The sequence below is a fragment of the Lampris incognitus genome, chromosome 19, assembly GCF_029633865.1.
Source record: "Lampris incognitus isolate fLamInc1 chromosome 19, fLamInc1.hap2, whole genome shotgun sequence".
Taxonomy (NCBI): Eukaryota; Metazoa; Chordata; class Actinopteri; order Lampriformes; family Lampridae; genus Lampris; species Lampris incognitus.
In genome coordinates this window covers 37,906,407-37,923,882 of record NC_079229.1, presented here as the reverse complement: position 1 = coordinate 37,923,882, position 17,476 = coordinate 37,906,407, and the positions used below count along the sequence as shown (strand labels likewise).

General features: G+C 41.4%; 1 protein-coding gene across 3 annotated transcripts in view; it reads left to right on the top strand.

The window, feature by feature from the left end:
* The window catches only part of LOC130129970 (receptor-type tyrosine-protein phosphatase mu-like), a 390,986-nt gene that overhangs the window by 288,300 nt on the left and 85,210 nt on the right, over positions 1 to 17,476 (top strand). For all 3 annotated transcript variants that reach the window (XM_056299678.1, XM_056299677.1, XM_056299679.1), the window contains one exon: positions 8,600 to 8,732. In XM_056299678.1, the coding sequence (XP_056155653.1) occupies positions 8,600 to 8,732 (133 nt within the window). The remainder of the gene's footprint in view (positions 1 to 8,599; positions 8,733 to 17,476) is intronic.

Below are 17,476 nucleotides of genomic sequence, written 5' to 3'. Positions count from 1 at the left end.
TTACTTGTTGGATTGGTGTTTTATTTATAAAGAGTTTTAGCTCTGGCTCTTTCCTAAGAGAATGATTTGAACCAAATATAATGCTTTTCGTTTTAGTTGCATTAAGTATCAGTTTGTTTTCAAAGACCCATTTCCCAATTATATCTAGTTCCCTATTCAAGGTGACATTTAACTCAGCAGGTGTTGTTGCTGATGCATACACTGTAGTGTCATCTGCATACATTGTTAATTTAGCATCTTTTAGTACAAGAGGTAAATCATTTGTAAAAATGGAGTACATAAGTGGACCTAGGCAGCTTCCTTGAGGAACTCCACACTCTATAGATACACTATCTGAGTAATCTCCATTAAAGAAGACTCTCTGTGATCTATGCATCAAATAACTTTCCATCCAGGCCATTGCAGATGGTCTAAAACCACAAGACTCCAGCTTTTCAAGAACGAGCTTGTGGTCAATTACATCAAATGCTGCTGTAAAATCTAATAGGACTGCACCACAGATCATTTTGCTGTCCAAATCTTTTTACCAGTCATCTGTCATTTGAGCTAGAGCTGTACATGTAGAATGTCCCTTTCTATAGGCATGCTGAAAATCTGTTATCAGATTATTTGCTGAGAAGTATTCTTGTATTTGATCAAAAATTGCCTTCTCAAAGATCTTACTCATAGCTGATAGCAAGCTTATGGGGTGGCTGTTATGGCCACTAAACGATGTCTTCTTATCTTTAGGCAATGGTATGACTTTTGCTTCCTTCCAGGCGTGTGGAAGGATCGGTTGTTTCAGGCTGGTATTCATTATGTGACAGATAGGGTGTGCAATGTGATTAACAGCTATTCGAATCAGTTTATCATCTATATTATCAATTCCTGGTTGTTTGTCATTACATGTTAACTTAATTAATTTTTCAACTGTTTCTGTTTTGAGTTCATTAAACTCAAAATTACATGGTTTATCGCTCATATAATTTTTTATGTTAAAAATGGATAAACTATTATCTGTCCCATGGGATAATTCTTTTCTTAATTCATATACCTTGCTTCTAAAATAGTCATTCAAATAATTTGCAATTTCTTTGGGTTTAGTAATAAAGGTGCCTCCGCAATCAATACAGGTGGCTTGTAAAGATGAGTTTCGTCCCATTATACTGTTCAGTGTACTCCAAAGCCTTTTCTCCATCATTCCTTATTCTGCTTAACTGTAGAGCATAATATTGTTTCTTTTTCTTTTGGTTGAGCTTTGTAACATAATTCCTTAATTTACAGTATTTCTGTCTGTCAATTATACTACCACTTTTTTGTTCCATTTCCTTTGCCTTATCCCTCAGAGACATGTGGTGCTTTAACTCCTTGTCAACCCATGGCGCTCTATGAGTTCTCACTGTCAGTTTTCTAACAGGTGCATGCTTGTCCATGACTGGTTGAAACTTTTTAAGAAAGACTTCTAGTGCTCCATCTGATTCCTTTTCATCATAAATGATTGACCAACATATGTTACTAACATCTTCCAGGAATGCTTCTTGAGAGAACTTCCTGTATGACCTTTTGTACACAACTTTTGGTTTAGCTTTGGGTACTTTACTTTTCCTGGCAATCGCTACTACATTGTGATCGCTACAACCTATTAGAACTGATACTGCCTTGGTGTAGAAATCTTTTTCACTCAAAAAAATATGATCGATACAAGATGGTGTGTTGATACCCCTATTGTTAATATTTAATCTAGTTGGTTGTGTTACCATTTGTTTCAAATAACATGCCTCAGTTATGGTGATTAATTGATGTTTTAAGGGTCATATGTGTGATAGCCAGTCAATATTTAAATCTCCTGTAAAAACAACTTCCATATTCAATTCACATACCTTATCTAGATTCTCGCCTATAACATCTAAATAATAACGATTTGAGCTTGGTGGCCTGTAACAGCAGCCCAGTAAAACTGATTTAATATGGGGCACGTTAACCTGAAGCTGCAATACCCCAATTTCCTTACGCATAATGTCCTCCCTAACTTTCACTGGAATATGATTTTGAACATAACAGGCAACTCCACCTCCATGCATATTTCTGTCCTTTCTGTATAGATTATATCCTAGTATGGTCAGAGCATCATCATCAAATGTCTCATCCAAATGTGTTTCAGAAAGAGCAAGTATATGAATTGTGTTTGAAAACAACAGTTCAGCAATTTCATTCAATTTGTTCCTCAAGCTACAAATATTAAGATGAGCAATTTTCAAACTTTTCTTTGGAAGTAGAGTAGCAATAGACATGAGATGAAATACATTTTCTACCATATCTTTACTGTTATATGTTGTGTGTTTGTGCATATTGTCCTGATGCTGAAGGGAGATTTATTCTAGTAAATGGATCTATTGATGGAATACAAGTCTCTTTTATGAACATTTATGCTCCAAATGAGGACGAGCCTGGCTTCATTAGTAAAATCTTCACCACAATCCTACAGAACAGCTCTGGTATCTTACTGCTAGGAGGGGATTTCAACTGTGTTATGTCTCAGCTTATGGATAGACAACCTACCTCAAAATCTCCCACTTCTAGAATGAGTAAAATTCTAAGACACTTATCGACAGAGTCAGGTCTGGTGGATGTTTGGAGATGTAAATTCCTTAAAGGTAGAGATTTCACTTTTTACTCCCATAGACATTCATCCTATTCTAGAATTGATTATTTTTTCACCCCCAAAGCAGAACTCCACAGGATAGAAGACATGGAGATTCTACCAATTACTCTATCTGATCATGCTGCTCTAGCACTCTCATGGAACATAGGTTACAGGCCAACAACTAAACAATGGCGATTAAATGCATCACTTCTAAATGATAAGGAATTAATCTCATTTGTAACAACTGAACTAAACAACTATTTAGATACAAATAGTCCGAAATATCACCTCTCATTCTATGGGACTGTGCTAAGGCTTATATTAGAGGTCGCATTATCTCATTTGCGAGTGCAAAAAAAAAGAAGGGAAGCAAAACAACATGAATTAGAAAACAAAATAAGACAACTCGGGCAACAACATAAAAGAACACCATCCTCCAATCTACTTAATGCGCTCAAACAAGTACGAAGAGATTTAAATAGCCTAATCACCGAAAAGATTGAGGGCAACTTAAGGTTCACCAATCAAAAATATTATGAAAATTTTAACAGGGCAAGTAGGTTGTTAGCATTAAGACTTAAAAAACAGCAATCATCCAATGTAGTACAAAAATTAAAGCCTAATAGCTCAACACTTACAAACCAGATGAGATTTCAGAGTCTTTTGCAGAATTTTATAAATCCCTATACAAAAACACAGACGCTTGCACAGATGATAAAGAGTTAACACAGTTTTTGAAAGACATAAAAATAAAAGAGCTACCTGAGACCATGGCAAAAGAGTTGGATGAGTCAATTAAGGAATGGGAAATACAACAGGTAATCTCTACACTGAAAAACAATAAAAGCCCCAGACCAGATGGGTATATTAATTAATTTTATAAAATGTTTAAAGAGACAGTATCACCTTTACTATTAAAAGCTTACCACCATGCGCTACAATCTGGATCCATGGCCCCCTCCTGGAGGGAGACGACAATAGTTGCAATACATAAGGAAGGCAAGGACCCCACCAAATGCCAATCATATAGGCCTATTTCACTACTGAATGGAGACCTGCATATACTAACAGCTATTCTATCGAGACGCGTCAATAAAGTTATCACAGTAATTATTCATCCTGATCAGACCGGGTTTATCACAGGAAGATACAATGGGGACAATATCAGAAGACTGTTAAATTTAATGACTCATCCGAAAGTCAAGGAGGAGGAAGCAATGATATTGTCCCTTGATGCCCAGAAGGCATTCGATCAAGTATCCTGGCAATACTTGCTTCAAACACTGAAACGATTCCAATTTGGCCCTAATTTCATAAAGTGGATACAAACACTATATTCTAATCCACAAGCTGCTGTTAAAGTAAATGGGGCTCTGTCAAACCGATTTGCCCTAGAACGTGGCTGCAGACAGGGCTGCTCTCTATCACCCCTGCTGTTCAATATTAGTATTGAACCACTAGCACAGCTTATCAGAGATGACAATAACATAAAGGGACTGACAATAAATGAAGAACACAAATTATCCTTATACGCAGATGATGTGCTTTTATATATAGCCGAACCTACAACAACAATCCCACACTTAAAGGATCTTATTGTAACATATCTCGGGTTATAAAGTAAATGTGGACAAAACAATGGCAATGGATATAAGTGGTAGAATTCCTCAAGCGGTCAAACTCCAGAGTGGGTTTAAATGGCCTAAAGATGGCATTAAATATCTCGGTATTCAAATCCCCCCATCGCTAGGAAAGTTATATGATGCAAATTACAAACGCATAATTCATAATATCAGTAAGGATTTGAACCAGTGGTCAACACTTCCCCTTGTCTCTGTTGGGCCGTATTGAGAGTATATGCATGAATGTGCTACCGAAGCTTCTCTATTAATTTCAGATGATACCTATTGATATTCCTAAATCTATATTTGATAAATTAGACAGCCTCATTTCAAAATTTATATGGTAAGGAACACGACCAAGAATCAAACTAAAAACATTACAGCTATCAAAACCGCATGGAGGGCTCAAACTCCCGAATCTAAGATATTATTTTTGGGCTGCACAGTTAAAACCTTTAACAATATGGATTCAGGATCTTATATGTACTCGTTAGCTTAACATAGAAAACAGCTTGTGTGTGAAGCCCCTACAGACCTTGCCTTTCCTAGATGTCCCCTTAAAAGAAACTCAAATGGGTGAATGGACTAGAGTTACACTAAAAATCTGGAGGAAAATAAAACTGTCATTTGGATTGCCTAAAGTAATCTCCGCACTAACTAGTATCGGATTTATAAAGGATTTTGTACCCTCCCATATAGATGCAAGTTTTAGAAAATTGTCAGAACATGGTCTCAGTAATCTACATCAACTTCATAAGGATGGCATCCTTAAATCATTTGAACAGCTGAAAGAGGAGTTTATGCTTCCTACCACAGGTTTTTTCAGGTATTTACAATTAAGGGACTTTTTAACAAAACATTAAGAGTGGGATCGCGTGTTGGTGCCCACTCCAATTGAAGAGTTCTTGATAAAATTACAAACGGGTCGGGGATAAGAAAGTCATAAGTCATGTTTACCAAATATTTTCAGGTTTGAATATGAATAATACACTGCAGATAAAAGGAAGATGGGAAACTGAAATGAATACAGATATACCACAGGACATGTGGGAAGAAATATGTACTGAAGCAAATCTAGTAACCAATTCAAATACATGGAGGGAATTCAAATGGAAGGTAACTATGAGATTCCTTCAGACACCAGAAATAGTGGCTAAAATGGGCCCAACACACTCAAATAAATGCTGGAGAAATTGTGGAACACAAATTGGCAACCATACCCACAAATTTTTGACATGCCCTAAATTAAGACCATTTTGGGAAGAGGTGTTTGAGGCACTTAAAGAAGTATTCCACCAAAACTTCACAAAAGATCCAAAGATGGCATTACTGGGATTAATGCCGGAAGGGATTGATGGAAGAGCTAAAAAATACCTTTTGCAAATATTACTAACAGCAGCAATTAAATGCATAACAATTAAGTGGTTAAAATCTGACCCTCCAACATACAATTTATGGTTTGAGAAAGTATGGGAAATATATCAGATTGAACAAATAACATAGTCTTTGAGACTTCAGAAAGATATATTTATTAAAAGGTGGAGCCCGGCCATGGCTATATTGAGACAGTGAAGTGTTCCAGACCCTTGTATACATTCTGTATCATACATGCGTATCTATCTTCTCAATGCACCTTATCTGTCTATGCATATACACGCAGCCATACCACTACACACATGCGTACACAACTCCCCTCCCTGACCCCTCCTTTCCCTTTTTTAAAATATTTATTCATGTCTTTAATTTATACCGCTATTACAACTAACACTTCAAGCTGAAGTAAAGCGGGGGGTTTTTTGTTTTGTTTTTTGGTTCCCTTTTGTTGAATTATCTGTAAACCATGTGGGTACAGCCGAAAAAAATGGAAAAAAAAACAGCAGAAAAATTGTGAATTTGGTTGTATAAGTTATGAAATTGAAATAAAAACTAAGTTAAAAAAAAACCAAACCCAGCAGCACTGTATCAGACAGCATAAAATCAAAACAAAGCAGGGAAGACAATAAAAAGTTAACACAACAGATAAGTATATAATCAACAGCTGCACAAAACTCAATGAAGTGTGTATCAGACTGAATATGCCAGTTTGAAAAGGTGTGTTTTGAGATGGGATGTGAAGGTTGAAAGAGATTCAATGTTGTAAATTTCTTGTGGGAGAGAGTTCCATAGGCGGGGGGCAGAATGGCTGGAGGCTCTAGTCCCCATGGTAGTCAAGTAGGCCAATGGTGTAGTGAGTTGGAGAGCAGAAGAGTATCTGAGAGTGCGGGAGGGCATGTGGATATGAAGGATTTCAGAAAGATATGAAGGATCTAGGTTATTAAGGCCTTACAGGTGAGAAGCAGGATCTTGAAGTCAATACGGTATTTAACAGGGAGCCAATGGAGTTGCTAAAGAACAGGAGGGATGTGATCTATGGAAGGAGTGACGGGCAGCTGAATTCTGGACCAATTGAAGTTTATGAAGACACTTGAGGGGAAGACCAAAGAGGATAGCATTCAGAGAATTAATTAGTCAATACGGGATGTAACCAGGATGTGAATGAGTATAGCGGTGCTGTTAGGTGTAAGTGACGGGTGAAGATGATTAATATTGCGTAGGTGGAAGTATGCAGACCAAGTAACATTGTTGATGTGGGCTTCAAAGATAGTGTGCTGTCCAGGATAACACCCAGACTCTTAACCTAAGGCGATTGAGGAACTATAGAATTGTCAGTAGTTAGGGAAAAGCTATCAGGATTAGCCAAAGTAGATTTAGTGCCTACTAGGAGGACCTCAGTTTTGTCACTATTAAGTTTGAGGAAGTGGTATGAAAACCAGGATTTAATTTCTAGTAAGCAGTCAGAAGGGGAAGTCAGTAGAAGAGTGGAGGTAGGCTTGGTGGGTAGATAAAGCTGGGTGTCATCCATGTAGCAATGAAATTGAATGCCAGATTTCCTGAAAATGTGGCCAAGAGATAATAGGTAAATAATAAAATGGAGTGGTGCCAATACAGAGCCCAGGGGAACACCGGTAGTAGCAGGAAAGGACTGAGATCTCAAATTTTTAAGTTGGACAAACTTAAGTGTGGCCAGAGAGATATGATCTAAACCTGTCAAGGGGGGTGCCAGTTATTCCAATGGAAGCTAATCTTTTCTAGGAGGATGTTGTGTGAGATGGTATCAAAGGCTGCACTCAGATCAAGGAGGACAAGTATGGTTATGAGCCCAGAGTCAGCTGCCATCACCAGATCATTAGTGATTTTCACCAATGCTGTCTCCGTACTGTGCATGGACTGAAAACCAGTCTGGAATTGTTCAAACAGATTGTTGTTAGTCAAGTGAGTGTGTACCTGAGATGCGACTGTTCTTTCAAGTGTTTTAGAAAGAAATGGTAAATTTGAGATTGGACAAAAATTATTCAGATTGTTGGGATCTGCACCAGGTTTGTACAGGTTAAGTATTGGAGTTATTGCAGCTGTTTTGAGAGATGAGGGAACAAGACCAGACATAATGGAGGAATGTATGATGTCAGTTATTAAAGAGGATAGAGAAGGTAGACAGGCTTTTACTAAATGAGTAGGAAGGGGGTCTAACTGATGGGTAGATGATTTGGAATTACGAATAAAACATACACACACACACACACACACAGGTGTGGAAATGTTTTTCTTGTGACTATGATTTTATACAACCTGTCTTTCTCATTAACCTGTCTTTCCTCCGCTACCTTTCTTTTCTTTTCTATGGTCAGTTCGTTTCAATTAAAAATAATAATCATAATAACCATCATCATCATTACATTTATATAGCACTTTTCTAGACACTCAAAGCGCTTCACCTTGAAGGGGGAAACTCACCTCAACCACCACCAATGTGCAGCACCACCTGGATGATAATTATTACCTCTAGTTAGAGGAAACTAGAGGTGTTGGTCCGTCCGTGTGCATTATATTGAGATACAGCCGAGACAAACCTGACGATGCACCCTCCAGTTACCAAGACTGCTACGTTCTCTCCTCTGAGTTTAGCGTTTAGTGCTAGCTGTCAGCGGTTGTTGCTAAGCAACCACTATTGGCACTGTTGCATCCTGTGCATGGGGGTTGTTTTTTCCAAAAACACCAGTTGATGGAAACATCAACAGGATTTTCTTTTATCGACTTTTCCAGAATTTCACTTGAAATTTGAGATATATTTGGATGGGGAAAAAAGCCAGTGTCTACATCTGCACAACTAACCGGCTGTCTGATGAAGCTACTGTGTGTGTGTGTGTGTGTGTGTGTGTGTGTGTGTGTGTGTGTGTGTGTGTGTGTGTGTGTGTGTGTGTCTGTGTGTGTGTGTGTCTGTGTGTGTGTGTGTGTGTGTTTGTCTTGCTGTATCCAGGAGCAGCAACCCGCCGGCCAGAGCCGGAGCCGGAGAAACAGTCAGACCACACGGTGAAGATTGCTGGAGTCATCGCAGGAATCCTGCTCTTCATCATCATCTTCCTTGGAGTGGTGCTGCTCATGAAGAAACGGTAAGAAAAACACACACACACACACACACACACACGCACACACACACACACACACACACACACACACACACACACACATTGTTTCATACCAAATATCAATCCATCTATCTATCTATCTATCTATCTATCTATCTATCTATCTATCTATCTATCTATCTATCTATCTATCTATCTATCTATCTATCTATCTAACTATGTCTGTCTGTCTGTCTGCCTGTCTGTCTGTCTGAATGTGTAACAATATATCTAAGGTATCTCATAATGTGTCTTCCTTACACACACGTAATCACACATTGTGCGTGTGGTGTGTGTGTATGTGTATGTGTGTCTGTGTGTGTGTGTCTGTGTTTGGCATTACATAACTGTCTGTTAGGTGTGTGTTTCTGGTCTGAATCCCACCAGGTTGAAATACTATTTAAAGACAATTCAAATAGCAGTAAAACTCAATAAAATACAATCTATGTATCACCCTGTTAGTACTGTTACTCCCACTACTACTAGTGCTGGTAGTATAACTATGGCTAGTGGTAGTATTAGTACAGCTGGTATTATTAGTACTGCTGGTAGTATTACTACTGCTGGTATTGTTTGTACTGCTGGTAGTATGACTACTGCTAGTGGTAGTATAACTACTGCTGTTGGTAGTATTACTACTGCTGGTATTATTAGTACTGCTGGTAGTATTAGTACCTAAGACCCACGTTTGCTGGACTCCTCCCATCCCAGAGGCTTGGTCCAGGTTAGGAGCAGTAAACCCCACCAGCTACAAACCGCCTCCAGGCGCTCTCACTTCATGCTGCTGGAAACTCTGACCTCCTCAACTCTGCCGGCTGGCTGTTGCCCCTCCTTATCGGCTGCTCCCCCGCCCTGCTGGCAAAGGATAATAATAATAACTTAATTTATATATCACTTTTTTTTCTAAAACATGTTGCAAAAAATAAAAGCAGACAAGGCACAAATAAGAGTAAGACCAAATGAGTGAGAGTAAAAGTAAAAACAGTGTAAATAGATAAAAACAAATATCAAACATTTGTAAAAGCTTTCATAAAGAGAAAAGTTTTAAGACGAGATGTAAAAGAAGCTAGAGACTTGGTTAGTCTTAGTTCAACAGGAACTGTTGAATTTTCTGCAGCTCAGGAAATTCTCCAAGATTAGTTCAATTTTATCCAGTAGAAATTTAGAGACTATCATCCATGCTTTTATTTCCTCTGGTTTGGACGATTGTAACTCACCCTACACATATCTGAGTCAACAGAGTCTGCACAAACTACAGCTTGTCCAGAATGCAGCAGCCAGGCACCTCACCAGAACCAAAAAAAAAGTGAGCACATTACTCCTATTCTAGCTTCTCTTCATGGCTCCCAGTAAATGTTGGAATTGATTTTAAGATGTTATTGTTAACTTTTAAGGCCTGCTCTGGATTGCCCCCAAGTACATTTCAGATCTTCTGACACCATACGTGCCCGGTTGCAACCTGAGGTCCTCAACCAAGGCTCTGCTAGCCATTCTACAATCTAGGCTGAGGACCAAGGGTGACTGGGCTTTTTCTGTTAGGCCCCTACTCTGTTCTGTTGGGGCCCCTACTCTGTTCTGTTAGGGCCCCTAATCTGTTCTGTTAGGGCCCCTACTCTGTTCTGTTAGGGGCGCTACTCTGTTCTGTTAGGGCCCTTAAACTGTTCTGTTAGGGCCCCTACACTGTTTTGTTAGGGCCTCTATACTGTTCTGTTAGGACCTCTACTCTGTTTTGTTAGGGCCCCTATTCTTTTCTGTTAGGGCCCCAACAGTGTTCTGGTAGGAACCCTACTCTGTTCTGTTAGGGCCTGTACACTGTTCTGTTAGGACCTCTATTCTGTTCTGGTAGTGCCCCTACACTGTTCTGTTAGGGCCCCTACACTGTTCTGTTAGGGCCTCTACACTGTTCTGTTAGGGCCTCTGTTCTGTTGGGGCCTCTTCACTGTTCTGTTAGGACCTCTTTGCTGTTCTGTTAGGACCTCTATGCTGTTCTGTTAGGGCCTCTATACTGTTCTGTTAGGGCCGCTACTCTGTTCTGTTGGGGCCCCTACACCGTTCTATTAGGGCCTCTACACTGTTCTGTTAGGACCTCTATGCTGTTCTGTTAGGGCCCCAACACCGTTCTATTAGGGCCTCTACACTGTTCTGTTAGGACCTCTACACTGTTCTGTTAGGGCCCCTATACTGTTCTGTTAGGGCCCCTACACTGTTCTGTTAGGGCCTCTGTTCTGTTGGGGCCTCTACACTGTTCTGTTAGGACCTCTATGCTGTTCTGTTAGGGCCTCTACATTGTTCTGTTATGACCGCTACGCCGTTCTCTTAGGGCCTCTACACTGTTCTGTTAGGGCCCCTACACTGTTCTGTTAGGGCTTATACTATTCTGTTAGGGTCTCTACACTGTTCTGTTAGAGCCCTTACACGGTTCTTTTAGGGCTGCTACACTGTTCTGTTAAGGCCCTTACACTGTTCTTTTAGGGCTCCTACTCTGTTCTGTTAGGGCTCCTACACTGTTCTGTTAGGACCTCTGTGCTGTTCTGTTAGGGCCTCTATACTGTTCTGTTAGGGCCGCTACTCTGTTCTGTTGGGGCCTCTACACCGTTCTGTTAGGGCCTCTACACCGTTCTGTTAGAACCTCTATGCTGTTCTGTTAGGGCCCCAACACTGTTCTGTTAGGACCTCTACACTGTTCTGTTAGGACCTCTATACTGTTATGTTAGGGCCGCTACTCTGTTCTGTTGGGGCCTCTACACCGTTCTATTAGGGCCTCTACACTGTTCTGTTAGGACCTCTATGCTGTTCTGTTAGGGCCCCAACACCGTTCTATTAGGGCCTCTACACTGTTCTGTTAGGACCTCTACACTGTTCTGTTAGGGCCCCTATACTGTTCTGTTAGGGCCCCTACACTGTTCTGTTAGGGCCTCTGTTCTGTTGGGGCCTCTACACTGTTCTGTTAGGACCTCTATGCTGTTCTGTTAGGGCCTCTACATTGTTCTGTTATGACCGCTACGCCGTTCTCTTAGGGCCTCTACACTGTTCTGTTAGGGCCTCAACACTGTTCTGTTAGGGCCCCTGCACTGTTCTGTTAGGGCTCCTATACTGTTCTGTTAGGGCCTCTACATTGTTCTGTTATGACCGCTACGCCGTTCTCTTAGGGCCTCTACACTGTTCTGTTAGGGCCCCTACACTGTTCTGTTAGGGCTTATACTATTCTGTTAGGGCCTCTACACTGTTCTGTTAGAGCCCTTACACGGTTCTTTTAGGGCTGCTACACTGTTCTGTTAAGGCCCTTACACTGTTCTTTTAGGGCTCCTACTCTGTTCTGTTAGGGCTCCTACACTGTTCTGTTAGGGCCCCTGCACTGTTCTGTTAGGGCTCCTATGCTGTTCTGTTAGGGCCTGTACTCTGTTCTGTTAGGGCCACTGCACTCTGGAACAACCTCTCTGAGGAGATCAGACTGGCGAGCTCCTTATCCTCTTTTAAATCGCACTTGAAAACATGCTTTTATAAGTATGCTTAATGCTGGTGGTATTCGTACTGCTGGCATTTTTACTACTGCTGGTATTATTACTAGCAAAGCTAAAAGGAAAAAGCTGCAGGTAGCATATAATGATGCATTTAGAATCTTGCTCAAGCTTCCAAGGTGGACAAGTGCAAGTCATGTGTTTGTGACTTGTAATGTTCCCACTTTTCATGCTGTGTTGAAGAATTTTATGTACAAATTTATGTGTCGATTAATTGATTCTAAGAATGTAATTATAATGCTCTTAACTGAGCCTCCCTCACTATTTCTGCAGTGGTGGCCCAGCCATCCGGCAACTCTTCACTACCACTAAATACCTGTCTGAACTCCACATGACAGACAGCCTTCTTAAACGTCCACCATTTGATCCTTGGCTCTGCGTTCACTCTCTTCCTCTTCTTGATCTCCAAAGTCATCCTACAGACCACCGTCTGATGCTGCCTAGCTATGTTCTCCCCTGTCACCACCTTGCAGTCTCCAATCCCTTTCAGATCGTGCCTCCTACATAAGATATAGTCCACCTGTGTGCACTTTCCTCCACTCTTGTACATCACCCTGTGTTCCTCCCTCTTCTTGAAATATGTATTCACCACAGCCATTTCCATCCATTTTGCAAAATCCACCACCATCAGCGCTGGATCGGCTGGGAGAGCGGGGCAGGCTAAGCTAACTGCCAGCCCATACAGACTGGCAGTTCTGATAACACAGGGTGGTCTGGTGGCGGCCTCACCTGGCGTTGACTGTGGTGTTTTTGATGTCGTCGTGAGGAGTGTGGGGAGTTGTGTCAAAGGTGTCTGGCTGGGAGAGCTGGCACTGGATCGGCTGGGAGAGCTTGGTCTGCTTCATCCGGTGGGCCTGAGAACCACGGCTCTGCCTGGAGCTATGCCCCAGGAGGACATGCCGAGGGCGGTCTGACAGGATGCGGAAGCGGGGTGCGCTAAGCTAACTGCTAAACCATGCAGACCGGCGGTTCTGACAGTCATCCTGGCTGGTGTTCGTTCTCCTGGACAGTGTTTGTTTAGTTTGGGTATGTGTGTTAGTTTTGGTGTGTGTGTTAGTTTTGGTGTGTGTGTTGGTTTGGATATGTGTGTTAGTTTGGGTATGTGTGTTAGTTTTGGTGTGTGTGTTAGTTTTGGTGTGTGTGTTGGTTTGGATGTGTGTTAGTTTTGGTGTGTGTGTTGGTTTGGATGTGTGTTAGTTTGGGTATGTGTGTTAGTTTGGGTATGTGTGTTAGTTTTGGTGTGTGTGTTGGTTTGGATGTGTGTTAGTTTGGGTATGTGTGTTACTTTGGGTATGTGTGTTAGTTTGGGTATGTGTGTTAGTTTGGGTATGTGTGTTAGTTTGGTTGTGTGTGTTAGTTTGGATATGTGTGTTAGGGTATGTTTAGGTTGGGTATGTGTTTTTTGTCTTTGTGTTGTACTGTTGTGGGCTGGGAGAAACGGTGTTTTGTTTCATTTCATGTACACAAGTGCATGAAGTGATATGACAACTAAAGTGTTGCTGGTTCCTGATACTGAGCTATGCACCAGTACCTGGTACAGTTTAATAAAGTGTTGCTGGTTCCTGATACTGAACTGTGCACCAGTACCTGGTACAGTTTAATAGAGTGTTGCTGGTTCCTGATACTGAGCTATGCACCAGTACCTGGTACAGTTTAATAGAGTGTTGCTGGTTCCTGATACTGAACTGTGCACCAGTACCTGGTACAGTTTAATAAAGTGTTGCTGGTTCCTGATACTGAACTGTGCACCAGTACCTGGTACAGTTTAATAGAGTGTTGCTGGTTCCTGATACTGAACTGTGCACCAGTACCTGGTACAGTTTAATAGAGTGTTGCTGGTTCCTGATACTGAGCTATGCACCAGTACCTGGTACAGTTTAATAAAGTGTTGCTGGTTCCTGATACTGAACTGTGCACCAGTACCTGGTACAGTTTAATAAAGTGTTGCTGGTTCCTGATACTGAACTGTGCACCAGTACCTGGTACAGTTTAATAGAGTGTTGCTGGTTCCTGATACTGAGCTGTGCACCAGTACCTGTTACAGTTTAATAGAGTGTTGCTGGTTCCTGATACTGAACTGTGCACCAGTACCTGGTACAGTTTAATAAAGTGTTGCTGGTTCCTGATACTGAGCTGTGCACCAGTACCTGGTACAGTTTAATAAAGTGTTGCTGGTTCCTGATACTGAGCTGTGCACCAGTACCTGGTACAGTTTAATAAAGTGTTGCTGGTTCCTGATACTGAACTGTGCACCAGTACCTGGTACAGTTTAATAAAGTGTTGCTGGTTCCTGATACTGAGCTGTGCACCAGTACCTGGTACAGTTTAATAAAGTGTTGCTGGTTCCTGATACTGAACTGTGCACCAGTACCTGGTACAGTTTAATAAAGTGTTGCTGGTTCCTGATACTGAACTGTGCACCAGTACCTGGTACAGTTTAATAGAGTGTTGCTGGTTCCTGATACTGAACTGTGCACCAGTACCTGGTACAGTTTAATAGAGTGTTGCTGGTTCCTGATACTGAACTGTGCACCAGTACCTGGTACAGTTTAATAAAGTGTTGCTGGTTCCTGATACTGAACTGTGCACCAGTACCTGGTACAGTTTAATAAAGTGTTGCTGGTTCCTGATACTGAACTGTGCACCAGTACCTGGTACAGTTTAATAAAGTGTTGCTGGTTCCTGATACTGAACTGTGCACCAGTACCTGGTACAGTTTAATAGAGTGTTGCTGGTTCCTGATACTGAGCTATGCACCAGTACCTGGTACAGTTTAATAAAGTGTTGCTGGTTCCTGATACTGAGCTGTGCACCAGTACCTGGTACAGTTTAATAAAGTGTTGCTGGTTCCTGATACTGAACTGTGCACCAGTACCTGGTACAGTTTAATAAAGTGTTGCTGGTTCCTGATACTGAACTGTGCACCAGTACCTGGTACAGTTTAATAGAGTGTTGCTGGTTCCTGATACTGAACTGTGCACCAGTACCTGGTACAGTTTAATAAAGTGTTGCTGGTTCCTGATACTGAACTGTGCACCAGTACCTGGTACAGTTTAATAGAGTGTTGCTGGTTCCTGATACTGAACTGTGCACCAGTACCTGGTACAGTTTAATAGAGTGTTGCTGGTTCCTGATACTGAACTGTGCACCAGTACCTGGTACAGTTTAATAGAGTGTTGCTGGTTCCTGATACTGAACTGTGCACCAGTACCTGGTACAGTTTAATAGAGTGTTGCTGGTTCCTGATACTGAACTGTGCACCAGTACCTGGTACAGTTTAATAAAGTGTTGCTGGTTCCTGATACTGAACTGTGCACCAGTACCTGGTACAGTTTAATAGAGTGTTGCTGGTTGCTGATACTGAACTGTGCACCAGTACCTGGTACAGTTTAATAAAGTGTTGCTGGTTCCTGATACTGAACTGTGCACCAGTACCTGGTACAGTTTAATAAAGTGTTGCTGGTTCCTGATACTGAACTGTGCACCAGTACCTGGTACAGTTTAATAGAGTGTTGCTGGTTCCTGATACTGAACTGTGCACCAGTACCTGGTACAGTTTAAACGTAGCATGTGTTGTAAAGTGAAATGGATCCTCGTCAGGTCCGGTGGATATTACTCTCTCACACACCCACTCTGCTATAGACAACATAAATATCAACAGTCCACAGTGTCTCTTCCTTTTCCAACACACACATAAAAAGCCTGACTGGTGAACTGGTGATCTGCAGACACATGTTTGCAGGAGAGACACGGCTGAGTCTCCCTGCCTGCCACATGGTGTTATAGCACATCTCTCAGCAGTCACTGTTGTATGTCCAGCGTTTCTCAGAAATAAATGAAACATTCATTTATTAGTTTTCTTTAATTAAACGTAAGATCCTATTCATGACCTTTGACCTGTTAAACAGGATGAGCACTGCCTGCTGTTTGTTGGTGAGCCTGCTCTGGTTGTGGTTCAGCCATGAGGTCAGATGATGACCAGTGAAGCATCCCAGCCCATCACGTCCACTTAGCAGCTGCCTCTGATCTCTGCCTCTGTGGTATTAAAGGATGAATAATGGAGCAGATTGTCCTGATAATCACCATTAAACTGTATTTGGCTCAACTTCTCTCTGCAACATCAAACATCCCCCAGCACAACACACACACACAGACACACTCACACACGCACGCACACACACACACACACACACACACACACACACACAGAAGATAAGAGAGAAATTTTGATGAAAGAGCGTTTTACTCTTTTTATTCTTTTTCCAGCAGGAGAATGGCTTCAGGCAAGAGAGACAGAGAGAAAAACAGAGAGAGAGAAAGAGCGAGAGAGAGAACACCAACCTCCCCATGCACTAACACCCCGAGGAATTTATACTATGCAAATACCTCTCTCACTCTCTGTCTCTCTCTCTCTCAAATTAAAAAGTGCTTTAATGGTCTCTCTGTCTGTCTGTCTCTCTGTCTGTCTGTCTGTCTGTCTGTCTCTCTCTCTCTCAAATTCAAATTTGCTTTTATTAGCATGACAAATATACATGTGTATTGCAAAGCATTACAATCTCTCTCTTTCTTTCTCTGTCTCTCTCTGTCTCTCTGTGTCTCCCCCCCCCCTTTCTCAATTCAATTCAATTCAATTCAATGTTTGCTTTATTGGCATGACATACTTGTACATATTGCCAAAGCATGTAAAACAACAACAACACAACAATGATTATAATAATAACAGTAACAACAACAATGATTATGATATTAAACAACAACAGTAGCAATAGGTGCCGTCATCAACTGTCTCTCAGTTTGTGGCTGGAAAATATAAATCTTGCTGCAATGCTCGCCGCTGGCCCCCCTCCCAGGACCCCCCGCAGCTTACCTGCGTCCTCCATTTCCTGCTACTCTGGAGTCACATGTTCCAGCCCCTCCTCCCTCTTTCTTTCTTTCTTTCTCTGTCTCTCTCTGTCTGTCTTGCTCTCTGTCTCTTTTTCTCTCTCTCCCTCTGTCTCTTTCTCTGTCTCTCTGTCTCGCTCTGTGTCTTTCTGTCTGTCTGTCTCTGTCTTTCTGTCTCTCTCTGTCTGTCTTTCTGTCTCTCTGTGTCTTTCTGTCTCGCTCTGTCTCTTTCTGTCTCTCAGTTCAATTCAATTCAATTCAATTCAAATAACTTTGTTGGCATGATGTAACATGTACATATTGCCAAAGCAAGTGTCCAAATATTGAAAA